Source organism: Anas platyrhynchos, chromosome 2, assembly GCF_047663525.1.
Source record: "Anas platyrhynchos isolate ZD024472 breed Pekin duck chromosome 2, IASCAAS_PekinDuck_T2T, whole genome shotgun sequence".
Classification (NCBI taxonomy): domain Eukaryota; kingdom Metazoa; phylum Chordata; class Aves; order Anseriformes; family Anatidae; genus Anas; species Anas platyrhynchos.
Window position 1 is genome coordinate 21,587,393 of NC_092588.1, and position 26,432 is coordinate 21,613,824.

Here is a 26,432-nt window from a genome sequence, read left to right on the forward strand (position 1 = left end):
GATTTAACATAGTCAATCATTTCAAAGATTATACCCAAAGCAGTCAGCCAAAACAACCGTGCTGGCTTTTAGAAAACTCCTCTATTAATTAAGGTCGTTTGGGTGGGACAGAGGGTGGCCCTTGGGAACCGAGGCCGCTGTGGGTGCACGCGTCCCCTCTCCTCTTCCTGATCCTCAACATCAGGGAAATGTGACAGAGGGGCAGGGGCTCCTCAAAGATCAAGCCCCCCTAAGCAAAGGAGATGAATATTTTACATTTTTTAATATCTCCTTCAATGAGGATAGCAAGGCCGGCATCTAGCCTCAGGTGCATCTTCTGAAAGATGCCCAAGGCTTCAGCACAAGCCAGGCGGTGGAGAACAAGCCCAGCCCCGACTGTGCCCGCTGCTGATGGGGCTAACCCACTGCTCGTCCTCGTCTTCTCCTCCTCCTCACCGCATTCGGGACGTGCACTAACCTTCAAAGCCAGGAGAGGCATGCCTACACACGCCGAGATCACGCCACTGCTGCACAGCGTAGAGACAGCTTAACCAGTGGGGATACTCGGCAGGGAAAAGCTGCAGGCTCCCTTTCAAGCTATCCGATGAGCCCCTAATGAATGCCAAATATTTTTCTCTTGTTTTACGTTAAACAGTAGTAGGTGGTTACGTGTTTTAGTTTATAGGCGTGTAAGGATGAAGGCATTTTCTGAGGTATGGTCTAGCTTAGGGGCTACATTTACCTGACACCTGAGTGTTTGTATCAAGACCAGACTTTGCATGGCCTTTATTTTACAAAATCTTTTTTTCCCCAAAACTATTTAGTAGAGATTTTCTTGTTTATACCAGCCTGGCACAATTTGTGTGCTTTGCTCCTAAGAGGAGTATCTACAATTTCCAGATTGATACCGGTGATCTCTGCATCTGGCAAACCACTGCTGTTAAATTTATTTTAAGAAAAAGTATTTCTGAACTTTATAAAACCAGATACTACAAATGTAGCATATAAATAGAGATGTCCACAGCTGTACTCACTGTTTCATTTTAGTTCCTGTAGTAAAGCAACACGGGTTGGGCAGGACTTAACCATCTTAATGTCAATACATGAAGTGAATGGAAAGGGCCGGCCTTTCGAGTCCTTCAGATCTGAGATAATGGACTTTCACCAGCCAGCACTTGGGGCTACAAAATCCTACCAGGGACAAATTCTCATGCAACTTGATGCAATTTGTGAACCAACTTGCACAGAGCCATAAATGTCCATTAAGGCATTCACGAAAAGTGGTGAAAGAAGGAAGCTTTGGGATCAGAGTTTGCTTTTCATTAAGAAAAGATTTCCTGCCTTCGAGTCTCTCTACCCATTGAGGTGCTCGTGAGATTGCCACTGGATTTGATAAGTTCATGCAGCCTCTTCAATTTGCCACTGAATTCAAAGTATGCAGATGCAGCTGTGTTGCAGAGGGTACAACCCACTGATTCAACACAAACCATGGAATATCCTGAGAGGCCCAGAAATAGGAATCCCATTGATCCTGGCTGGAATAAATCAGGTCTGATGTATCCCTCTCTCCCTTCCCACTACTAACTGCTGGTGCAAGAAGAGCTGTGGGTGTGGAGACAAAAATACCTTTAACCTGAGTGCATGGAGGGACCCAGACATGATACGCCTGGAGGAACTGTGCAGTCACCCTGCTCTCCTTTACCATACGCTCAGCATCGCATGCTGTTCCAGCTGGTGTTTGGGGAACAAAGTTTATTCCTGCTTGCCCCCAACTTTTGCCTGGCCCAGGAAATTCACCCCCGAAACACAAAGCAGATTTGCCAAGCTGTGCACCCAGCCCAGGCATTTCCTTGGGTCTGAGTGCTTGTTAGGACATTCAAAATTGTTAAAAGAACAAATGCAAAGAAAAATAATAATAAATAAAGAATTGAAGTGCTCCATTGCGTGTCTCTACAGGCTTCTTCATCCCCTCCCTGTGCAGGCGAGGTGCTGGGCAGGAGCTCACCATGCACAGCAGTAAAGAACTGGGAGGAAGCCCAGTTGGCCCGTTTTGGCCCAGCCCTGAGCCTGGAGAAGGTTCTTACTCCTTCAAGACCAGAGCAGCAGGCACACATGTGCAGCACCCCCTTCAAATGGTTGTTTCAGGAGCAGAGACATGAGGCTTTGGTCCACACAACTGTTACAAGGCACGCACACGTTAGCGCCAAGCAAGTAACTGGAAAGGGCAAGACAGACTCACGTCGTGCTGGCTCCCAGCCCAGCCCGTCAAGGCCATGGGATATTTATCAGAAACTCACTTTTTGTTGGCTGATAAGAAAGTGCACAGGGCAACTGTCTCCAATCTAGAAAGCCTGGGAGAAACGCAAGTTCTACGAGACATTAGCCAAAGGGACTCTGCTTGCAGCCTGGCTTTCCCATCCCTTAGATGTCCAGCTCAGAGACCTGGCTACAGGATGCTGTGACCCAGGGTGCCACGGGAAGGAGACCTGCCTGCTTAGTTTTCCTCCCATGCAAAGAAAGGACAACCCCAACAGCACCTGTGTTTCATTGGCTATGACAAAAGGGACAGGAGCATGCTCCAGCCACAGCCAAGTGCTGGAGAAGGCTCCCGCTTCAGTTGTGACACAGCTAAGGAGGGCAGAGCGTGATCAGTCACTGCTAAGTGTTTCAATAGCTCTAAAGCCCTCTGTAAGCTTAGTTGACACTTGCACAACTCTGGGGGCAGCTACAAGGCTGCTATAAAGCAGATTTATGACAGATGTTCATACAATCTGTCCTACAACTGATGTACATACACATGAATCCATGGGCACAGATTTAAGTACCATTTAAAAAGCAGCTAGAGGACAGAGCCCATGGAAGCTTTACAAGTTAAACTTTAGATCACAGACCATAAATTCCTGTTTGTGCTCGTTACAGAAAGAAGTGTAAATCCTAGCCTTACTTCTCCTAGTGCTGGAAAGTGAGATCCAAAGGTTAGCCCCAATTTACTACCCTCAGCCTACTGCTCTTCCTAGACATGAAGTTAAAAAAAAAAAAAATACACCGTTGTCTCACTGCAAGTTTTATTTAGTTTTTTAAAAAAAGTTTTGACTCCTCAGGATTTATTGCCAAAGTTATAATTAAAAAGTCAGCAACATTTTTGTTTCAATCAGACAGTTGTGTTCTGTTAAAACTCCAAAGGAACGTGAATGCTTAACGACCAGGAAAATTATGGCCCGTGCATCTTGGTGTCTTTATCTTTCATAGCTGACAATCACATCTTCCCCAGAAGCATGAATTCCTCCAAAATGCACTTAGCCCAATCCAATGGGCATATAAATACACAAATGACTTGGGAGTGAAGGAAAAAAAAAAAATCAAAGCACTTAGACCACCAGGAAAGCAGAAGATACGATGTCCTCTGGCCCAGCCAGCTGCCCATACCAAGCAAAAAAATCCCATTAAAGAGGCCAAGTAATTTTGCCTGCTAATGAATGCAGATTTGGGACTCTCGCAACTTTGGGGCAATTATTCTTTTTGAGTGCAAGACAAATCCAAACAAGATCAAACATGTTAAATGATTAAAAGAAATTATTCTACCTTTCCAAAACACTCCGAGAGGAAGTAAAATACATTGAGAGCACAAACAGAATGGCAAAACAGACTAGTTCAACAATTACATGTGTACTCCAAGTTTTATTTGTTTTTACTCAGACCCAAAATAACTTAACCGTGGAATAGTGATTAACAAGATTAAAATAAATCGGTGATTCATTAACATTGACAAAAATATTATTAAGCGTGTCAAAGTGGAGGTACAAAAAAAAAAAGAGCTCTGTAACAAAGGCTAGTAAATGCCTACTGAGGACTCTCACAAGCAGGCAATTACTCATCTCCAGACAGACTTTGGATCTGTGATTTCAGACTGTTTTGTTTGACTCTTACTTCAATATTATTTCTACCAGACAATCATTTTTATTACTGCACTAAGACTGTTGCCTTTTTTTTTTTTTAAGCCAAGCAGAGAGCAACCTCAAAAAAAAAAAAAGAAAAAAAAAAAGTAGGTTTCAGCATATTGGCAGAAGAAACAGCGACATCTCCTCAAAAAATGAGGATTCTCTGGAGCTCACGCCCCTACAGCTAACGGAGTTGATCTAAACTAGCAGTAGCTGAGTAGCTTCGGATCAGGCCATGCTCTGGGTTGCTCAGAAGCGTACTTCCAGCACGCACAGTGCCCAAAGTTGTTTCAGCTGCCTTGAAGCAGCAGCAGGAGGCTTTAAAATTAAAACAGGTCATGACAAAGCTTCCTCGGCCTGCCGCAGGTTAACCTGCCCGCTGACCCTGCAGCCCTGGCTCATTCATTACTCCGCGTGGGTTAATGGGAATGCAATCGGTGCTGCGCTAATAGCAGATGGCTGGGTTTTCAGCATCCAGAAATGCTTTACACAGGCAGAAGGGGAGCATGTATTCCAGGACTGAGCAATCCTGGGAGTCGAGATTACCCAGAACACCAAAGAAAAACGAGCATAAAAGCAAAAGCATACTTTACAGAACTAAAATATAGGAATATTCAAAATGCCGCTACCTCAAACTATTAGGAAAATCAACAAATCCAGGGATATGTGTAACCCTCAAGGTTAAAGACGTTTCTAACTTACAGCTATGTTGCAATATTTGACTTCTTCACAGTTCACATGCACTTAATATGGTTTCGTTGGTTAAATATTTCATAAGCAGCCGCTCTCTTCTTCACAAAGTTAGTGCTATTAAAGAACAGGACCGTGTCCCCGCATACCAGGGCATCTGAACTAATTAGTCCTTTTCTTTCAATTAGCTGCTACTGTCCCAATCACTGATTAGAAAGCTAATGAAGATTCATCCCGTGATGAATTCCTAATCAGCATTTAAAAATGCTATTTTGTGTGCGTGTGGTGTGTGTGTACAAAAAAAAAAAAAAAAAGGCAACTTAATAGGCTGCTTCATAATCACAGAAGAAATTACTTGCGGTAACTATCACAGTCTGCGCTGGATTAATATTTGTGAAACTTTTTGACAAAAAGTGTCAGTGTAATAATATCACTTCCCCTTCATGTGTCCCTGCAAAACACGCAGGATGTCTCTGCTGTTCCTTCACAAGGAGGAGGTTATGTGATCACCTCAAGCAGGTAAGTGACCTGGGAAAAAACCCTCCCTCCTCTTCTGCTTTGATCTTCTGGTCTCACCACTAGAGCCACCCCGCTGTTACAGCGGGACGTAACCATTTCATACCCTTACTCTGCTCAGCTAAATTACTGTTGCAAGTTCTGGGAGGTTCTGCAAGCCGACTTTCCACCTTCCTTGTACAGAGATGGGCATTTTCGGGGGAATGTGGACATTTTTTCTGGAGCAAGTTTGACACCTGAAAAGTGCAAGCACTGAACACCTCCAATTCCCATTTCTCCACTCATTCCTGGATGTGTAACACTGGAAAACTCAATGGATTGTCTATCCAGACCCTCAGAAGTGAAAAAATAAATAAAGAGTGGAGCAGTCTGCAACCTAATTGCTGTTGCCCATCAGTTGGTGGGAACAGGTTCGGCCCTCAGAGAAAGAATTAAGGATAATTCAAAGACTCGCACTGCAAACCATAAATGCCCTTTGCTGTTAGAGCACAGGATGCTTGAGCTAAATGTTATGAAGGCAGCATCTACACGTACATATTCAGGAAGAAATACAAAATCGGGGCCAAATTACCCTGTGAAGAGCCCACGATGGACTTCAGCCACGGGCAAGCTGGATGGGAACGTGCCTCCGCTGACACACGGGAGCAGGCCTGAACCCATTCCCACATCCAGGCTTGCTCTCCCCTCACTGATTTACCCACACGGACGTGCCGGGTGCCCTCCTTCATGTGGTCAGCCTCAGCATGCCCCGGCCCCGTCTGCCCAGTGTCCTCAGCCGCTCTCGTGCGTACGGAGGTGGTTGGAGCCTGCCCGGCCGAGCTGAGCTTCCTCACACAACTTCAGCCCCAGCCCGTGTGGGATTTGGGGCTGACACAACAGTGGGAGCGTGGGGACACTTGTGTCACATCCCACACGCCACGGGGCTGGCCTCTAATGCCTCGTTAAGACTCTCAGGTATTGAGGTCACCCATTAGCTTCACTAGCCATGAATCCGCAGTTGTGTGGTGATAAATTATTTCTAAAAATTACAGTAAGAGCAACTTTCCAGCCTACATCTTTGGATGGCGTGATGAAGCCAGACTGAGGAAAAGTGGGTGCCAAAAATAACCAGGCTACTCTCGGCCCCATACTCCTCTTGCCCAGCTCTCCCAAGGCACAAACAGCTCTATTGACACAACCGAGGGGGTGGCAGGGAGGCAGGAACAAGTGGCCACGGCCTGCTGAGGTCGGTACCACCTCTGAAAAATGCATGTGAAATCATGTCTTATCTCTTCTGGCCGATAGGAGCTCGGGGAAGAAAGCAGGCAAGACCCGGCTTAAGCACGAAAACTAAAGGCAGAGACGGGGAGATATGCAGGGTGTCTTAGGGATAATCTCCCCTTCCAAGCTCCTCACTTAGCATAAGAAGCAAAGGAGCTGATCTTTAGCATTTTCACCTCCCGACCACCCTCCAGGCTTAAAGGTGATGGCGCAGGTGGCACCCAAAGCAGCCCCTCCGTGCTTCCAGCACCCCCCCTGCTGCTCACTTGTCTGCATCAGCACTCTGCCAGCACAAGTCCCTCAAAAACACGTCCAATGACACTGACAAATTAACTGACCTCGAAATAACGAGCCTCCCTACCCAGTCCTGCCTGTAGGGAAGGTTTGTTTTTAAGTAAAAGGAAGACCACGTGGGGAGAGAATAACTTTGTACTCCCCAGATTAGGCTTTCATTGGATATAATTAGAGCCTTAAAAAAAAAGAAAAAGCCTTCCCATGCAACCCCCTAGTCTAACTTCTCATTCCATCTTTTCTGAAAACAAACGTATTTGTCTTCTCACGTTACACTTGTGTATACAGAGCCCAGGGGATTTACTTTTGACTTCCTTTTCAAACCCTTACCTACCCCCTCTGGATTTTCTCAACACCTCCGACCAGCAGCAGATCCCAGGCATACCTGCAGCAGGGGAATTACCACTGCTCCAGGGTACTGCGTGCTCTCCCTCGGTGGTAATAGCAGCAGCACCACACAGAGCAGGGACAAAGGGCATGAATGCCCCGGTCCCTGCAGCTCACCCTTATGCCACAGGGTGAAAGGAAGGATGGTCCCGTGGCTTAGCAGCATCCCAAACCTGGAGGAGAAGCACTTTTGCCCAAGTTCCTATAGTCTTATGTAGAAGATAGGTTTCCAAGTGCACTATTTTTCTACTTCGAAGCTGGCCGTGGCACAAAGTTGCTCCCTTCCCCCTCCAATTCCCCTCTCGCTCCTTGGAGCTGTGCTTGGAGTGCCCTTCTGAGCCATGGCTGGCCGGGGAGCACCTCGTGGGCCCCTTTTCTCCTTCTGGCGTAGCTTCTGGATGGGCTGCTTGCCCTTCGGGTCCTTCAGAGTTAACCTGGCTCCCCTCCCAGCCCAGTCACTGCTCTTTCTGCTCCTCCCCGCCTCGCCAGCATCCCTCGGGGCTCTCTCCTCATTCCCTTCCTCGCACTTAAATCACGGCCCGATGGCGCTTAGATGGCGCTGATCGGGGCCTCCTGAGGCCCTGGTGCCCATTCCCACAGAGATGGGGACAAAGCGAGGGCTGGGAGCTCAGCTCCTGCCACAATCCCCTTCATTTCAGGGCTGGCGCTCACCGGGTCCCCCGTGGCACTGGCTCCTGATCCCACTGCCACAAAGACGGGCACAAAGCGAGGGCTGGGAGCCCGACTCCTACCACAACCCTACCATTTCCACATTCAGCTACCACTGTCGGACGAGGCTTGAGAAGGCCAGGAGGAATGGTTTTATTAAAAACAATCTTTCTCCTCAGACAGACTCCCCACCCTTCGGCGGAGGATCCTCACGGAGCGCCCCTATCACGGCACCCAACCCTGGCGTTTTCTCCCTTTCTTGCTGACAGCCGCCTCGCCACCAAGCCTCTCAGCCCTTCTCCGGGGTCCCCATCCCGGGTAGGCTCCTCCTCTCCACCTTTTTTTCCACAAAAGCCCCGGGGGAAGCTGAGGGGAGCCGGCTGCGGACCCGGAGCGGAGCCCGCTCCCCCCCGCCGCCCGCCCGCCCTCCATCTTCCTCGCCCCGCAGCCCGGGCACCCAAAATGGCCCTGGCGGCCGCGTCCCTGCGCCTACTGCCAGGCTGCTCGGAGGGCTCCCTGGACGCTGCCTTCTCCCCCACACACCCCCAGGGAGCGAAAAAATAAAAAAATTAAAAATAAAAAGGAAAAAAGGTGAATTTGGGGGTTTTCCGCACCGAGCGCTGCGTGAGCCCGAGGGCGGCCGGGGGAAGGAGGCGGCTGCCCGTGTGCTGCCCCAGAATTTTTTTGGGAGTCCCGACGGGAGGAAGGAGGAGAAGAAGAGGATGAGGAGAAGCAGGATGAGGATGAGGAGGAGGAAGGTGGCAGCGAAGCAGGGCCGCGGGGCCTTCCCCACGCCGTCGGGGCGGCCCGGGGCAGCTGGAGGCGGGCGGTGGGGAAGCCCAAAAACTATTTGAAAAATAAAAATAAAGGAATAAAGCCCCGAGGACCCCCTTCTCGTGAGGAGGTGGGGGGGGGGGTCCGGCCGCGGCTCGCTGCCGGCCCGTGGCTGCGGCGGGGCAGGAGGGCACGGGGCGGGCGGCGGGGCGCAGCGTGCCTGCTGCCATCACTTACTTGTCCGTCTCTTGTGACATGTTTGATCCAATGAACTCGCTCCCCCTTTTTTCCTCGGTCTCCCCCGGTGGAACTGGACTTTCAGGTCTGTGCAGGTAAAGGCGTGTGCGGCGGTGTGAGAAGCAGCGGGACGGCAGAACCAGAGCTACAGGTAATTCTGCTTTCTTTTTTTTTTTTTTTTTTAACAGCTTACTTTTAGCTCCCCCCCCCCCCTCCCCTTCCTTAACCTAGCTTGGCCCGGCTGCCAACCGAGGCAGGACCGCTGGAGAGAGCGAGAAAGCGCAGCCCCCCCCCCCCTCCACCACCTCCTCCTCCTCCGCCCCCCCCCCCCCCCCGCCCGCGCAGGTGGCGAGCGGCCGGGCCGGGCGCGCGCAGGTGACTTGGGCCGAGCGGCGCCGGGGCTGCGGGGGGTAAAGGCGCGCGGGGGGGAGCGGAGCCGAGCCGCGAGCTGATTGGGCGGGGCGGCCGGGCAGGTGCGCTGCCATTGGCGGAGGCGCGCCCAGGTAAAGGTGCCGCCGCGCGCCAGGTAGCGCGCGCCGCCGGGCAGCCGCTGAGGGGAGAGGGAGGGAGGGAAGATGGCGGCGGGAGGGCGGCCGTTAAAAGCCGTTAGAAGCCGTTAAAAGCCGTTGGAGGCTCTTAGAAGCTCTTAGAGGGGCGAAGCGGCCGTCGAGGCTCCCTCACGAGGCAGCCGCTGCCGCCTCACGCGGTGCTGGGGCTCGCAGCGCCTCCCCGCCGCCGTCGGGGGACGGCTCGGTGTTGGGTTTTTGTTTGTTTGTGTTTTCTGTTTTCTTTTTTTTTTTTTTTGGATGTGGAGTTAAGGGTGGGGCCGGCCGGGTTGGGTGTTGGGGGTGTGGGAGTGCGGAGGGCGTGGTGTGGTGCGGAGGGGAGAGGAGGGGTGCTGTGAGGATCTGAGGGAGGGGGGACCTGAGGGGTCTACGTTGTCAGCCTGCAGAAAAGAGGAAAGTCAGCCTGGAGAGACAAGGAAAGCCAGAAGGAGGTGTTCTGCATGGCGGAGAAGTGTTTGGAGAGGACCCGGCCGTCGAGCTGACAGTCACCCACCCTCCTGCGCACCTTGCCTGGAGAGCTCGGTGCTGCCCTAGGACCAGGCTGTGCGGGCAGCAGCACTGACCCACTGGGGAAAGGAGAGGACAAGGACCTCAAACCCAAGGGTTACTTTGAGAAAAGGGAGCGGAAATGTAGCAGAGAGACTTCCATCTGCTTCACCTGCCCTCAGTCCCCATTCCTCCACTGGGGGAAGGTCGGGACCCTACTCACTTTTCTTGCTCAGGACCCTACTCGTTTTTCCTGCTACCACACTTAACCCCGTTTGTTCCTTGAGACACCTTCCTATCCTAAGCATCCAACTTCGTCTCTGCCACATATAGAGAACATACACCAATATATCCGCAACAAAGTCAACTTGCTGAAAAGCCACTGAATTTATACTGTCCTAGGAGAAGGGTTTTCTACGTTTGATTTCACCTGATGGGAATGTACTAGAAGGGATATTCATAGCAATAAATATCTATATAACAAAATCTACACTTCTGCATGTGTCTCTAAGCATGTAGTATTGCATCCTAGGGCCTGATCCTAGTCTTTCACCTGCAGCTGAAGTCAAGCTTGACTCTCTGAAGTCTTTGATGTTACAGGATCACAACCAGGCACAAATAACTGTTACTGTATCTCCGGCCTTATCTGTATTCACAGTAAATAACCAAATTAAGCCAGTTCAGGAGATATCAGTTTAAGTCAGCTTAAGCGTAGCTCCGTGAAGATTTCCATCGTATTTCTAACTAAGCAGAATTAGAGAAATGCTTCAGCTAGATTAATGACGCTTTGATTGAGCACAAGATATTAGTTAGCCTTTCTCTTCCTCCGTTCATCAGTCACCGGAAAGAAACATTATCATGCAATCTGCGGCTCCAATCAGAAGTTGCTAATGTGGCCTGAATTTTGAATAGCAAATACTGGTTTTAAACTTTTCATTCTGTAGGCCGTTATTTATAACAACGCTTGCATAAATTGCTTTGTGTAACGCATTCTGGGGAAGCCGTGAGGCTTCATAAAACAAGAGAAACAGAGTAACTTATTCATTACAAATAAAGCAGTCGTTCTGAATACAGAATTACTCTGTAGTCTTGAAACAAGTTGAGCCTCTCAGGCACTGTGAGATACAGAGAGTTGTTCTGGAGAAGTAGAGGGAATGCTGGAAGAGTTTAAGTTAAAGAAACCTCCCTGCTAAATGCAGAAACGATAGCATTTCTTTCACAAATATTTGTTATGCTGAAAGAAGCCTGAAAAGGTTGCCTATTTGAGCACTGTCAATAGGATTAAGCCCAACTCAGGTATCCACTTTCTCTTTTTTAATATTTTAACTATGAGGAGCATTTGGAAGTGGATTTTTTTTTTTTCCTGTATGAAACATATAGCAAAAATTGGGGGGAAGATCAGTGATGAGCACTTTCGGAAATGCCAACCTCCCCAGGTAGAAATGCTGCTGATGTGTGATTTTGCAGGAAAGAAAACGGCATTTGATGCAATCTGCAGTCTTGGACCAAACCCAGACTGCAACTCAAACTGAAATGGAGTTTGTTGTTCCAGTACCGGGTCAGCTACAAAACCATCTTTAGCAGCCCTCCCTCAGGAGAAGTTCTCGTAGGACGAGGTCGCCAGGAGGCTGAACTCTGCTGCTCAAAACCTGCAGAAGCGGTCCAAGGTCGGAGGTAGGGACAGAAGGGGAAAATGCAGCAGGGAACGCACAGCTGAGGTTGTTGGGGATGACAACTGTTATTCAGCTGGGGCTTGCTTAGATGGAAAAACAGACCCTGGAAATTCTTTTAACCAGGTTGCAGGCGTTGGGCTCATCATTTTCTGGGCGAGCCTTGTGCTTCGGGCTGCAGACCAGAATCCAATTGTGAGCGCCGGAGTCCACCTCTAGCCGAGCAGGTCAAACAAGTCCTGCCTAATCCAGCCCGATGCTCATTCTTCACGAGTTACAAGATTATTATAAACTAATCTGTTAGTCACTGAAAAAATCATCTAATGTTATTTCTGGCCAGACCAGTCTTGCTTCCCATAGAAGAAAGGCTGCGTAGAGCAAAAATAAAACGGTCGTGCGATGCATTATTGAACATCCAGGACCCGTCTTTGGGGTGTCCGGGGACAACCTAAAATAGCAGATCACTGTTTTTCGTGCTGTTTGCTGCTTTGCACAGCAGCTGCTAGGTTTTTTGTGGCGTTGTTCTAAGGATTCGGTGTAGAATCCAGCTGTCTAGAGCTTTACCTCGTGTTTACGTTATTTGCTCCATAGCATCAACGTTGTTTGGACTTGCCAGCGCTGGGCAAAGGAAACGGAGTGTACAAATAAGGCTTAACTAGGCTTACTAATTGCACGAAGCAACTGAAATCTCCTTCAGAAAACTATTAAAAGTCTCTGCGATGGAAGACGTTAGGGAGGTATTTATGTCAAAACAGTGTTCGGGGAGAGCTGAGATGTTTGGAAACAAGGGTTTCGAGTGGGCAAGGATTACCACCTATTTTTATTTCTATATTTCTGTGTCGCTGATGGCTGTTATTACAAAACGCACTCTGGCACAGTAAGTTCAAAGCCAACCACCTACCTACGAATTCTGCCACCCGTTTGCTGTTAGTCCTTCCCATAGCCCTTCCTTTGTAGTCGTCTTCTGTCTGAACTTATGTTTATTGGGATTTGCACAGACCTTGATCTTCAGCTGATTTCAGTGAAGCCTCACGTACATCAAATAAATAGAATTTAGCCCTCCTGGATCCCAAATGGATCATTCCTATGCTCTAATAATGAATTATGTTACACTATTAACTTTTAGGAAAGCACTTCTAGTAACCAAGATCCTAATAACACTTTGCTTTTAATGTTTCACAAGAAAACTATGAAATTGCTATCGGGATACTGTGATTCGTGGCGAGTACCTGCTGCCAGGAAACTGCCGGTTGTGCTGCCCACACAGGTCAGCTGGGATCCCTGGAGCAAGCTGCAGCTTCCCGATGCCTCCCTCCACATCTCGTAAGTCAGCAGCAGAGAGGACCGTGGAATATCAAGCATTTCCTGGCCACAAGGCAGGGCGTGGAGCTCTTTTTTTTTTTTTTTGTGGCACTTTCTATTTGAAACACCAATTTGCATTTCTTTCAGAGCCCTCAAAGTAAGGTGGAAACCCGTAAGAAAAAAGGATGGGGGTTATTTATTTTGGGGTTTGCTCTCTACGAGTGTAGGGTTCGTGATTCTGAAAGATGTCGGAGCTGTAATGTGAATATCCATTATATCAGCAGCTCCCATCTGAGGCGATGTGGTTTCAACTTAAAAGAGGAGAAGTCACTTTTAGTGATGCAAATAGCTCAGAGCCTGGCAGTCCTTTGGGGACTGAGACCCCGAGACAGCCTAGAAGGCAGCTAAATCTGACAACAGATCAGAATATTAGGTTCACACTTGATTAATAGACGTTAAAACACCAATCCATTTCGTAAAGATTACTCACAGTTTTGGAATTGATTCAGTAGAGTTTAATACACACGGATAACTTCTCTGCAGATGCTTTGATCTCTCTGATAGTATTTTTTTAGTGATTCACCCGAGCCTTTTGAAACAAGGGGAAAATACAGTTAGGTCACCTAATGACTGTAATTTTGCTTTTAGTGAAAAACTGTAGTGTGAAAAAGAGTGAGAAAGCATCTCTGAAAGACAACTGAATGTGTTGTGGGATCCGGGACTCTGGAAATACCTTAATTAAACTGAAATGAAGGTTATGTGATGTCACTGTGAGGCAGAACCTAAATAAGCTGATCTCTGTATTAAGAGTGCGTCTTTCTGAGGGTTTGTCCAGCATCCCCTGTTAAGCAACAGCACCTTTGCATCATCATACAACAAATCTGCAAATCCATGGGCACATTTTGAGCTTGAATCCTTAAATTCAGCTATTTTGTAATAGAGGTGAGATAATGCTAGTTTGCTTAAGTTGTGAACAGAATTTCAGAAGCAAATTGTTTTAATACCTACATATCCTTTTGTTTAATTACCGGGACACTCGTTTGTGGTGTTTTTTGTTGTTTTTGTTTTTAGTCCTCAGTAGTAGTAGTTTCTAAACCAACGTTTTTTTCCCCAAAATTAGTGTTACGGTCTGCAGTGGGCTGGGGCAGAAGGGCTCTCACTGGGGACTGGGAACGGCAGAGAACGCCTTGGCCACTGAGGCTCCCGCTCCCAGCTCTCGTCAGTCAGCTCTTGAATCATGATTTACCCAGCATCACTCGAAAGGAATCTGAAATAGGTTTTCACATGTTGATCACTTCCCTGGGAGCTCCGTGTGTCTCTGCATCAGCTGAGAGCTTAAAAAACATGCAGACGCTCCGCAGGTCTGACGGCGCACCGCAAGAAGCGGCATTCTGAAAGCGATGAAGTCTCTTTTGCTCTGACACTCTCTTAAAATAGGTGCAAGTGTTCCAGCAGGCACACGGGGAGGGATGGCACATAAACAACTGATGGTTTACTTTTCCCACACTCGGGAACTGGAGTAAATTCAAAACAAAGCTTTGGATTCACTTAAAATTAACGCGTTTTCTTCCCCCCAAATAAGTCAGTGCTGTAATCAAAGAGCACGGCACTGAAAGAATCACAGCGAATGGAAAAAAGCTGCTTTCAGGGCTTGCTGAGGAGGAGGTGGGGCCGATAGCCCCCGGGCAGTTGCTGAGTTATCCTTGTGGCTGCCCTCAGGAGCAGGCAAATGTTATTCTACTTGAAGGGCAGAGGATAAAGGGAATTGTCTGGTGGCACAAAAGGAACCAGTGTCGGAGCCAAGAGATTTGTTCTGAGGAAAGGTCAGGAGACCGGGTGTCTCTGCGCTTCTCTTTAAGCTTTGTCAGCCCCGCTTAGTGCCTTTGCAGGCAGGTGTAGCGGCGTCTCTCTCTAGTATTTGTGGCTGTTCCCTTCTGAAACGAGGAGTGCTTCAGAAGAAAGCACCCCAACCGACCCTGTTCATAAATATAAAGGCCGTACACAACACCACTCCATCAGCCTTTTGGGGCAACATAGGATCAGGGCTTGCTGACATAACCCTTGGCCTTTCCTTTAGCCCAGGCTTGGCTCCTCAATGCTCAGGAGCTTCGGGACCGTTTAGTCCAGGATTTGGGGAAGACCCCATATCTGTCTCCCCTGCAACCGTGGCCTCAGCCCGCGCTATCGGGCTCACATCTCAGCCAGGCCGTGTTTATACAATGCACATGCCCTGCGTGCGCCTACAAGCCCGCTTTATCTCTGCTCGCTCTCTGCTGCAAAAGGAGATTTTTGCTCTTCCCCTGCCACTGGGAGGACATCGCTGACAGCCCGGGACAGGCAGTGACAGCCCTGCCACCGCCAGGCCCAGCAATTTACAACATCTGTGGGTTTTCTTTGCGTTTTTCTCTCTTTTCCCTTATCCCAAGCCGATGGAAACTTCAGCTCCTTCCTAAGCGAAGTGAAAGTATTCCGCAGCAAAGAGGTTTTACGTGGCTCCAGCCACAGGGATGCTGAGTATTTGCTTGCCTCTGTTTGACGAGAAAACAGAGCGCCTGGCCACGGCTGTTTGTTTATATGGGGTGTTTGGGTGTGAGGGGGAAAGCAGGCACATTTACATTGACATTTCTCTGCTGCTTTTTTTTCTCCAGCTCCCACACATGAGCAATAGCCCTGCAGGGTAGGGTGGGGGTGAGATATGTGTGTTGCTCTTTATTTCACTGTAAACTTTGCTCTGAGTGCTAGGACTTCTTGGGGAGGGGGGAAGATAAACCCTCTTTTACCATCAGTGGGGGTATAAATCACTCCTAATTAACACCATGGTTAAGCTGCCTGGGGTGGGAGGTGAAATCATAGAGCTGGGCTGTGTCATTCCAGAGCGAAGGAGGTGCAGGAGGACACAAAAGCTCAGGAAACCTGGAGGAGAGGGAAGCCAAACTGACACCCTGCCGGCCCCTGGCCCCGAGCAAAGACTATTTTGCTCTCATGCAGTTGCTCAAGCTCTCACCGCCCAGGTACCCGCTGCCAGAGCCAGTTCCCAACCTGTGGGGCTTTCGGAGGAGGTGCAGACGCAGGGAGGTAGGTGCAGCACCTCTCCGTTTTATGCGTGAGGTTTTTCAGCAACTGACTTGCCAAAGGTTATGTGGGGAATCTCTGCAGAGCCAGGAATTTATTACCCCTTGCCCAGATCTCCAGCTGCTGCCAGAAGCAGACAAGTAGTGTGCTGAATGCTTCAGCCCGACTCCTGGAAAGTACTCCTGCGTTCCCACTGAAACCAGTGAGTTCCCCAGTACAGCATACATTTATTTTTAAACTCTACAGGCAGGCGTTGCATGTTTTGACAAACTAGTGCCAGAAAGCTGAGTGCCTTATGGATTTTTAGCCCCTGAAACACCATCATGACCAACTTCTCATTAAACCTGCCACCTCACCGCAGCCCTCCATGGGCTCAAAGGCAGTGCCCAAGTGCAAGATGCCTTTCGTGGTCTAGCCTTGCCCTGTTTTAGCTTAAATCACCTGCAGAGATGAAAGTAGAGTTTAAGGGGGAGAACAATTCTGAATGAATTGTGCTCACAAAACAGACAAGCTGCATTTGAAATGTAGGATTTCAAACCCTTCATCTTGTCTTATCAGAGCCGCTTGGTTTAGCTCCTGTGCAGCGCAGGCTGTAGTTAAATATTGCACTGATAACTCCAAGCTGGCATCGGTATTTACGCACGACACCTGATGATGCAGCGTCGTAGCTGGCTTCAAGGACAGCTCTCGCCTCGGAACACCTCAAGTGGAGTCCATCCTCACCAGGGTTTTATAACTCGTGATAAAATCTTTCTCAGTATTATTTGTCTCCCGTATGAAGTGCAGGTGGTGAGCACTGAGCTTGGCACCGCAGCGCGGTGCAGCAGGAAGTAATCCCCTGCTGGGGATTTCCCTGATAGCCCCAAGGTCACCGCAAAGAGCAGGCAGCAACCTGGGGAAAAGCAGCCTCTCGCAGGACGTCCCGTCACCCTGGCTCTCCTGAGACCTTGTCTGTAAGAGGTGAGGTGTGAGAACGGCTTGATAACAGCATACTTCAACCCTTCATCTTGCAGTGAAGTTGAACAAAGCACATTTTTGTGAGGGTCCTAACAGATAAAAGCATTTGAGTCACCATGGCTTGGCTCAGCCCACTGGAAGAATACGTGGCTGCCCAAAAGAGCTTTCCCTCCTTACTCTAGGTCATGCATTTCTGCCCTCTTGTGTCACAGCAGCAGCCTTGCTCTTTCCTCTTCCAGAAAAGTGTTTTGTCTCTGGTTTTAGTAGAACTAGTTCTCAGGCTGGTTTGGCCCCATTAAACTCCATTGCCAAACTGTGGGAGTGCTGGACATGACACGGGGAAGGGGACGGGGGCTGTAGGGCAGGCCCACCTCTTTTGGCAGTAAGTCGGCTTTAGTGTTGAGTTAAAACAATTGAGAAAGTGCATGAGAAGCAGTCTTTTGTGTTTGAGATGAATGAAAGCCTTCCAGGTGTAAGCAAGGGGAATTAATTAGAGCATTTGCCCGGCCCAGTTCTTCTCCTGGTGTCTCACACGTGGCTGGCTCACGTGATGTCTCTTGGCTTCACGGAGAAGGCATCACCAGCAGCTCTGCAGCATCTGTTTCGTGAGCCTCTCAGCCTCCTCCAGCCGCTGGAGTGGTGGTGGATGCCTGCAAGTGCAGGACAACCTCACAGCATCAGCACCATGGCAGTCCCAGGGAACCTCCTGAAGGAACCTCCAGAAGGAACCTCCTCATGAAAGTCTATTGAGAGAGCAGCTGTCTGGTCAAGAAGGTGTTTTCTAAGCCACGGGTGAAATGGCCAACTTTCCTTCGAGAAATGTGCATATGGAGGGAGTTTTGCATGGTTTTCAGACAGTACTATGAAAAAAGTCAGTCATTTTGAGTTGTCCTTTGCACTGCATCACCCTTTGGAAGTGACTTCACAGCTGGCCAGGGCTCAGATTCTGTTAGCTGCAGACAGCGGGTGCCTGGGGTTAAATTAGACGCTTTGGCCCTCTGAACCCAGCCTGGCAAGCTGTGGGGCAGGCAGGGGGGATTTCCCCTCTGCGCTGCTCCTTCTGGGTGCCAGAGCTTCCAGGGAGAGGGGAAGGGCGTCGAAGGATATCTGAAAATCTTCAGTGTAAACAAGGCCAATTATACAGACATCAATTACCCCAGTGTAAACAGCCGATCGCACTATAATGGAGAGAGCCTTTGGGGCCTGGGGTGAGCGCTTTGAAGTGCCTCTGCTCAGAGATTGCCCGTAAATGCAGGGAATTGCACCAGCAGCAGCCCCTGGCTGGTGGGCTGGGAGGTGGAGGATGTCCTCCATGGGACAAAACAGCCAAATTCCATCACCCAACACATGTGAATGGTGGCAGTGTGAAGGAAAGGGATTTTGGGGTACATAAATGCATGGTCGTGGCCTTTGTGTCCAGGAACTGCTTGGCCTGCGCTTCCCTGACTGGTCATACACCCAGTGGGTCTGTCGCCTCCTCAGATTTCAGCTCTCTCTAAGCCCCTAGCATGAATTTCTCCCTCAGAGCACTACATTGCTTGTTTCAGGTCTGATTGTGTGGCAGACGGAGTCCCCTGAGCACCTCTTTATTTTGGGGGAGCTGTGGATCAGGCCCCACGGGCCTGCGGGTGAATCCTGCAGCCTGCACAGCGCCAAGGGCTGCAACAGGTGCCCTGGCCCTGGTCTCCACTTCTAGGAGAGGAGTCAAACACGAGGATTTCTTTGCAGGCTCTTCTCCCCATGCCACATGCCTGCTCCTCCCTTAAAATTCCCCCAAGATTTGCTGTGTACAGCTCCTGTCCAGCCTGAGATGGAGGTGCTGGCCTTGCCCCCCCTATCCCTGCAGTCTCCTCGTGCTAGACATCACACACCGGCACAGGAGTTTCTCACAGGTTTCCCCTAGATCTGCAAAACTGAATTCCATTTTTGTAGCACTGCCTGCCTGATTCTTGCATTTTCCGTGGAAGAACACCAGTAAAGTCAAACCCAGGTTAACATGAAATGTGTCTGACTCTCAGCTGGGAAGAGGATTATGTCAATTTAGGCTAATAGCTGCCAAATAATAGACAGGCAGATACTCCTAAATTGGTTTAATTTATGTTGGCTGGCCCTGACAATTGGAAGAAAAGATAAATATACACAAAGCTCGGGGTGTTATGATGCTAATTGAAAAGTCACCAAAGGAAGCCTTCATGGTGTGTGGGAACCTTGGTGCACGGGATTAGTGGCTAATTAGTGGCTAGGAGCTGGTGTGCACGCCTCCCAGCTGTCTCACACCCAGCACCTTGGTCCATGCAGTCAATTCCTGCCCTTGATACGAGCATTAAAGCCAGGGCTGTGGGCAGCAGGCAGTGTGGTGATGGAAAGATAACAGTGTCAGCACCATAGCAGGCTCTCCTAACACCCACAGAAGCATTTGCTGCGTCCTGAGCCACAGCAAACATACAGGCATTTGGGACCTGAGCTCCTTTTTTCCTTTTTAACAAGTGCACAGACCTTGTTATCTTACTTTCTGCCTCTTTCATGTCAGGTTTGCAGCAGATGACAGAACAATCTCCACAGGCCCTGAGCCTCACACCCTGCTCCAGACTCCAAAGTGAATGCACTCAGGCAGCGGCAGCCCCTTCCTTGCATCGTGTTGTACAGCCATGACATTTAAAAAATATTTCATTTGTCTGTCAGTGCCCCAGTATTTCTTTCTCAAGCTTTTCACTGGTATAAGAATCAGAGATTTTCTAAAATACTCTTGTGTTATATAAATCCAAGCGTATGGCATCTGGAAAAAAGGAGAGACATACAAAATGGTAAGAACTGGTGTCATTGATGCATCACTGACACTAATCAGGGCTTTCTTTAATTAGGAGTACACCTATTTTGCTCAGTTGTTTTCTGTTCATATGTGGGAATCCCTCTTTTATATTTTCATTTCAGAAGGCTGTTTTGTAACTCTGCAGAGTTACCTGTTTTCTTCGTGTCCCCACATTTGGTTTTTCAAACCTGAAACAAGTGCAAACACAGCTTTAAACTGTTACACACCCTCTCAATTAAATTAACAATATTAAACCTTGCAAAGGCATCGAGCAGCAATACCAGCAAGTTTCACTTGCGATCATTAGAGAAGCTCAAAAGCTTTCTTTCCACGTTACCAGCTCTCTGAGTAATGCAGTTTTGCACAAGCTGGAGCCAGAAGTGGGATAAAATAAGAAGTCCATGCTCATGGGCAGTGGAGTGTCCTGGTGGTGGGTTGTGGAGTCAGCTTTTTGGGCAGTCACTTGGAGTCTGGTTTCTTCAACCCTCCAGACAACTAACCCTCTTCTCCAGCTGCTGAGAGAAAGCTGAGTCGCCCATGGTATCCCCAGTAAGAGCTGATTACAATGAGGAGGTCCTCTTTGGAGGTTTCAGGTGCTACTGGACAGTAGCACTGAAATACCGAGTGGAAGCTGGTCAATGTGGTGACTGATGCAGAGTGGGAATTTGGTGACAGCACTGCAGGCTGAAGGATACTCCAGGCTGGAGCCTGGCAAGGAACTAGAAGGAGGTAAAACCTCTGTTTAATCCCACTGTGAGCTGAAAAGATGGAGGAATCCCAAATCAATCAGCTGATTGGAGCTCGCAAAGGGACCTCCATTTGTTTGAGGAGCATTTGGGGGGAATCTTAAGAGGATTCTCCCCCAGGGCAGGGACTTCTCTTTTGTGTTTGTTCCTCCTACAAAGAAATTTAGTGAGCTCTTCCACCAGCTGCCACTCACAGTCCTCAACAGGCGGGTCTGGGAAGGCCTGGTGACCTGCTGGAGACCGCTGCTTCTTTCATCACCTTCCAGGACATCCTGTGTCCTACACTGCTTTCTTTGCAGCAGAGAGAAGAAAAAGAAGGAAGGAACTATAGAGAAGAAAGTGCACAAGAGTCTCTGATTCCTGTAGGAATCTGTGCCTGACACTTCCAAAATAAAACTCACCCGTAGTCTGAGGTGACACCTGGCAGATCCACAGAAGTCTGGTTTAGCTGGGGTGAAGCTGAGGTGAGAGGCGGGTCAGGACCAGGCTCACCATGGAGGCTGCCCACAGCCCTTGTGGAGAGAGATTACCATCGTGCTGGGGAGCTCATGCTTCTGTTAGTACCAAAACCAACTGGCTTGTGCCATTCCCTCTCCCCTCTTTGTTTTTTAGGGTGTCTGTGACAGCTGGGGAACTCATCGTGACATGGGGTGAGCGGTGGTGAGACCGAATCGCGGTACAGAAGAAGAAGTGGCAGAATTCACTTATTTCTACATTTTGATGTGGAATTATAAGAAATATTTCAGGTGTTACCATACGAGCAGGCTGCCTCTCTGTGAGTGTTTCTGCAAGGGGAAAGGCTGTTCTGTGAAATTAGCCGGGGGGACCGAGCTTTGTGGCGGTGCAGCAGCCTGGTCCGAGCCTTTTTTTCCTCAGGAAAACTGATAAAGTGAAATCCAGCTGTCTTCACAGGCTCGCTGGGGCGACAGCAACAGGCTGCTGCCTCTGCCTGTGTGCTGAGAGCCTCCCGCTACGTGAGCTGCTCCTGCCACGCTCCACAGAGCAAGTCTGAACTGGGCGAAAGGAGCAGGAAACGCCAGGTTCCAGCCCTCCCACACGGCCTCAGGCTACTTTGCACGCTGATTTTTCCAGCCTCCAGACTTTTTACAGATTCATCCCTCACCGTCCCCACACCGATTTGGGATCGTGTGATTTTGGAGACGTTTGCAGCGCCGTGTTTATTGGTCTGCCTGCTGCTCTCTCCCCTTTTTGGTAATCCTCCGCTCTCCTGCAGGTACCAACACGCACAGGAAAGCTTCGTCACAACAAATAATAGCCAAATGCACCACTTCTTTCATTTTTTTTTCTCCATCCGTCGAAAATGCCAGATCAGTCCTGGCGAAAACCATCGGTGGGGCTGCAAAGAGGTGAAAGGTTTGCGGGTGTAGGGTTTTGTGGAAATCTCTGCTTGTCTGGACTTGGCCCAAGAGCTTCGTTTACCCGCTTGACAGGTAACAATTAGCGAGCAATAGCTCTGCTGGCTGGAATGCAGCTGCAAGGGCCAGCAGGCGCTGGGTTAGCGGGTGGGCAGGTGTGGGTGCAGCGCCCAGATAGGTATGTGCATGCACAGCATTCCTGGGAATCAGCTTTCCCCTAAAGATGCAGCGATGACTGCAGGGCACAAAAGGGCTGGGCTTAGCCCGAGCTCAGAGACGGTGAGCTGTTTGCAAGGTAAAGAAGTAAAGTAAACAGCGGGAGAGAAGACAAGCCGAGGGAAAGGCTGAGAGAAGCAGCTGCCCCCTTTTTATTTTATTTTATTTTTTTCCACTGAGAGGAAAGTTTTGATTCTTTCTCAAAAAACAAGAATGTCATGGGAGATAAAAAGGAGGGAAAAGGGAAAAAAAAGATTTGAGGAGAAATGTGTGTCTGTCTAAAAGTTAAACACTAACAAGTGGCCAGCATGCCTCAGGCACTGCCAAAGGATCGGTCTGCAGGGCTTTCACACGCTGCTCCCCAGCAGCAGAGGCTCATAGCAGACCTGAGAAGCTCACCGGGCGTGGTATAAACGTGAAAGGGGGAAAACATACATCAGCGGGCTTAGAGACACTTACACAGCTTATGTGCTCAGCCCTCAGCTCTGCCCTTAGCGTGAATCCAGGTGCTGATGAGTTTATTGAATAAAAGGACTTTGTGAAAAACAGCCCCGTCTCCAGAGACTTTGCGGGTGTTTGATATTTCTTCTTCACAGCAGGTAACCCCTCTGTCTTAGGAACAAAATCATTTGCTGATTCTTTTCATATTTTGTTCCTGTTTGTGAACAGGCTTTTGCATTTGTGCAAACTTACACATCTCACACTTGACAAGCAAGCTATTGTGTGACTGGAGAAGCCACATCCTCTTTCCTGCTCTCCTGTAGACTTAGAATCTTAACCATGAGAGATGGATGATGAGTACTGCTAGTTATGTACACATATGTCATTGTAAATCTCTATTTATTCATAAATCTCTATTTATTCATATCACACACACAGTCATTCACTGTAACCTTATTTCACTAAAATGACAAAGTATTTTATTTTTATTTTTAATAAAAATAATGTATTATTATTATTATTATTATTATTATTATTATTATTATTATTATTATTATTATTATTATTATTATTATTATTATTATTATTATTTATAAATGTCTTCCCTGGCTGAAATGACTTGATTCTGATTGATGTCATTTGAGGAAGAAGAAGTCCAAGCATAATTAGAGACCATTTTCCTTGATCTTAAAGGACTCCACATTACGTTGAGCCATCAGACACTATTTGTACGCTGTTATTTGCCCTGATCTTCATTAAGAGGGAGCCTCTTTGCTCAGCAGCGTATGGGCTAATATGTGCTCATTAAGCCTGACAAGTGGCTGACACTACAGCAAGGTCTGTACTGCTCCTCACCGGCTCCAAGCAGGCTCCAAGCAGCCCCCATGCAGACATCTGTGCTCTGTGGACCACGGCTGCTGTCCTAAGGCCAATTCCCTCGCCCTTGCCACCACCCCGGTGGTGGGGCTGGATGGAGAAGCTGCAGGGACCACAGGAAACTTCTCCTGATGTCCAGTCTGAAGCTCCCCTCCTCAGGAGGCTGCAGAGGGCAGTGAGGTGGCCTCTCGGCCTCCTCTTCCCCAGACCAGACAGCCCGGTGTTGTTTCAGCCTCTTAAGCTTTCCCATCACCTCCCCATCAGATAGAGCAGGACCTGCGTGCGGTGTTGGAGCCCTGGGGCTCTGCAGACCAGTCACACCAGTGGCGTAACCCTGCTCTCTGCTTCTTACATTCCTGGCATTGCTTCGGCCCGGCCGCAGGCAGGAGCCACGCTTTCATCATGATCTTCATGGTGGCGATCACGCTGCCTCGTCATGGCAGAAGAGGAGTGAGAAGCACTACCAGGGAGAGTTCTCCCTCACCCTTCGCTTTCGTAAACGCTTTCCGTGAGCAGAAGGGATTTAATCTTCCCATTCGGTGGCTGCTGCTTTCTGCTCTATCAGCGCGGCCGCCAGAGCCGCTGTAAACACACCGAGTGGCGTCAAGAGAGGTGACTCAGGAACAAACGCGATACGAGGAATTTGGAAAGGCTGGGGGAATAGCCGGTGTACCGAGTGCTTTTCTAATGGATGCTGAAGGGATGAAGCTATGGAAGGGACGGTTTGGGAGACACCTTCCTGCTGCAGCACAGACTAAATGTGCCTTTGGGAGCACACTGTGTTGTGAAGGGGCATCGTGCCACCAGTGAACGAAGCTTACAGTGACCGACCCACTGCGAATTAAAAAGTAGGATGACTCCACCTGCTATTTGGGTTCTGCACAGGAGGCTGGCACTACTTCGGGGTGAATTTGGGGGCTCCAGAGTAGACGATGAAGGCTCTGTTGAAGGAATTCGCCGCCACAGGTCACTCACCAGCAGCACCGCGCTGCGTCAGGAGGAGCAATGAACGCGTGACCCGGCTCCGTGAAGTGTTTGTGGAGCTTTTGTCACCATAGTACCGAGTCACCAAACACAGTGAGGTCCCTCCCATGGCTCCTAACCGAGCATGCAGTGACTGTCGCTGGTTTTTGCAGTCCTTCACGCTCTGCCCAGGGTAGAGCAGCTGAACGGGGCACGTAGGGGCCTCTCCCTCCTCCCAGCACGCTGCCAGCAGTTCGGTGCTCCCAGCAGCTCCAGGAGCTTTCCTGGGCAGCCGAATAGAGCAGGTGGCTTCATACAACCATAGGTCTGACTGCCACACATCACCCGCTACTACCTGGGTAAGGACACACAAAACTCTCCACACCATACACCTAGGGTTGAACTGTCCTTCTCCAGACTTTACCTGTTTAGAAATTTGTAAAAATATTTATCAGTCTGAGGCTTGCAGATTCAGAAATTGTTAGCCAGAATGTTTCTGCTGCATGTGACAGTAAGAATAGATAAAAAATACAATACTTTGTCCAATTCTCATATTTATGGGCATGAACTGTTTCCTACCTTCTCCTGGTGCTGGATTGCCCAGAGATCCCAACATTACCAAAGGGAAATACGCCCCCAGGAGCAGAGTGTCTCTGCAGGATGACGCTTCCCAGATGTAAGTAAGACCACGAATGCTGTTTCAGATGGCAGAACTAGACATTTTGGGTGGGACGAGAAACTAGAGAAGAACTTCTGTACCACTGCAAAAAGGCTTCTGCTGCCAGAGGAGGTGCACAGAGAGGAGAGGCTGTGAGGAGCTATTCCTCCAGGAGGTAACCAGCAGGAAGCAAACAGAACAATTGAAATTGAAGGGCAGTGTCAGCACAAGGACAATAGGGAGCAAACTAGCTTTAACATATTCTGGGTGGTACACAAAGGACGGCATCCTAGCAGGTGAGAAGCGAGATACAGGGAGAGGTCCCCAGGAGGAGCAAGGCAAAGAGCGTGTTGAGGGTTTGGGGGTGCAGCTCCATGGGGAGTCCCCGTGGGGCTTGTGAGCCCTTCCAGACGACTTGCTGGGGCAACTTCTGTGTTGGCAACTCCTAACTTTGGAGTTATCAAGACTTCAGGGCACTTGGAGAGTACCATACGGTGTCTTCTGCTGCGTTACTTGTTCTATTTCACTGAATAGGGTGATGCTCACATAGGCTTAATTATGTACTTGCAGTTGTAGTAGAAAAAAAGAAACAAAAAAAAATACACAATTTTTTAAAAAGAAGCTATCTACATTTAACAAAACACCAGTGATTCAGTCCTGACACACAGAACTTGGCTCAGCCAAGACTGGCTGGGACAAAGCAACCCGTGTGTTGCTTGCCTGCAGCCCAGCTATTGATGGCAGGGCTTTGTGGAAAATAAACCACAGCTCGGTGGATTCCTCCCCTGCCAGGGATAACAAGGGTTATGAAGGATGAGGAGCATCCCCTGGATAGGCACTGAAGCACAGACTCTCCTTCAGGCTGGGAAAAGATCAACATGAGGGAGTAACGCCTTCCTGAGGAGTATGTTGTGGTGGAGGAACGGAGATTGTAAAGGATCGGTTACTTCAGGTGACATGCATAATTTATGAAATCTTTTCAATCCGGAGGAATAAAGAGCAAACACGAGTCCCCACACCCAGGCAAACACACAGATAGGTTCTTATGCAACTCCACCCCCTGTGGCTGCTTTTTGCCAACTTCCGCGATGACTTAATTTAAACAAAATCCCAGGACAGACGTACTCAGATGCACCTCGGCCTCACCTCAGCCTGAGCTTCCTTTTAAAGCAGCAGGTCCCTGGGTCCTTCAGAGGCACGTGTGTGCTCGTTAGCATCACACCTCGTCGAACAGAAGCCAGTGAGACCCACCTCACTGTGAAACATGCCCACGTCTTGGTAAGAGCTGTGCTGCTGGGGACTGCTGCTGGTGCTTCCTTGCCAGGGTAAAGTGAAGGTTTTGGGGATTAGCACTGTCCCCGGTACTCTTTTTGGCAAACAGCGCTGGATGGGAGCTACAAGGAAAAAAAAAAAAAAAAAACTTCCTCCCATCTTTGAGACTTTGTTGTTCTCATAAAACAATGGGCCAAGTCATTTTCCTCCCATTACTTCAGCTTCTGACTTTATAAAGAGAGGACAATTACAATCATTCCCTACATAAAAAGATGTACAGG

General features: G+C 48.9%; 1 protein-coding gene and 1 long non-coding RNA gene across 7 annotated transcripts in view; one reads left to right on the top strand and one right to left on the bottom strand.

Annotated features, from left to right (window-relative positions):
- GRHL2 (grainyhead like transcription factor 2) overlaps positions 1 to 9,022 on the bottom strand; it is a 60,143-nt gene extending 51,121 nt beyond the window's left edge. The window contains exon 1 of the mRNA XM_027452539.3: positions 8,742 to 9,022. Coding sequence (XP_027308340.1) covers positions 8,742 to 8,761 — 20 coding nt within the window. The 5' untranslated portion in view covers positions 8,762 to 9,022. The remainder of the gene's footprint in view (positions 1 to 8,741) is intronic.
- Positions 7,579 to 25,990, top strand: LOC110354026 (uncharacterized). 6 transcript variants are annotated; one of them, XR_011807394.1, is made up of 6 exons: positions 7,579 to 8,048; positions 8,827 to 8,892; positions 9,687 to 11,089; positions 11,261 to 11,467; positions 12,647 to 15,840; positions 20,962 to 25,990. It is a non-coding gene; the product is annotated as an uncharacterized lncRNA (long non-coding RNA). The 6 variants fall into 6 exon arrangements; XR_011807397.1 differs by having other exon boundaries at positions 12,647 to 12,786; XR_011807396.1 differs by lacking the exon at positions 20,962 to 25,990 and adding an exon at positions 11,590 to 12,200 and having other exon boundaries at positions 12,647 to 20,954.
- Positions 25,991 to 26,432: the final 442 nt, after the last annotated feature.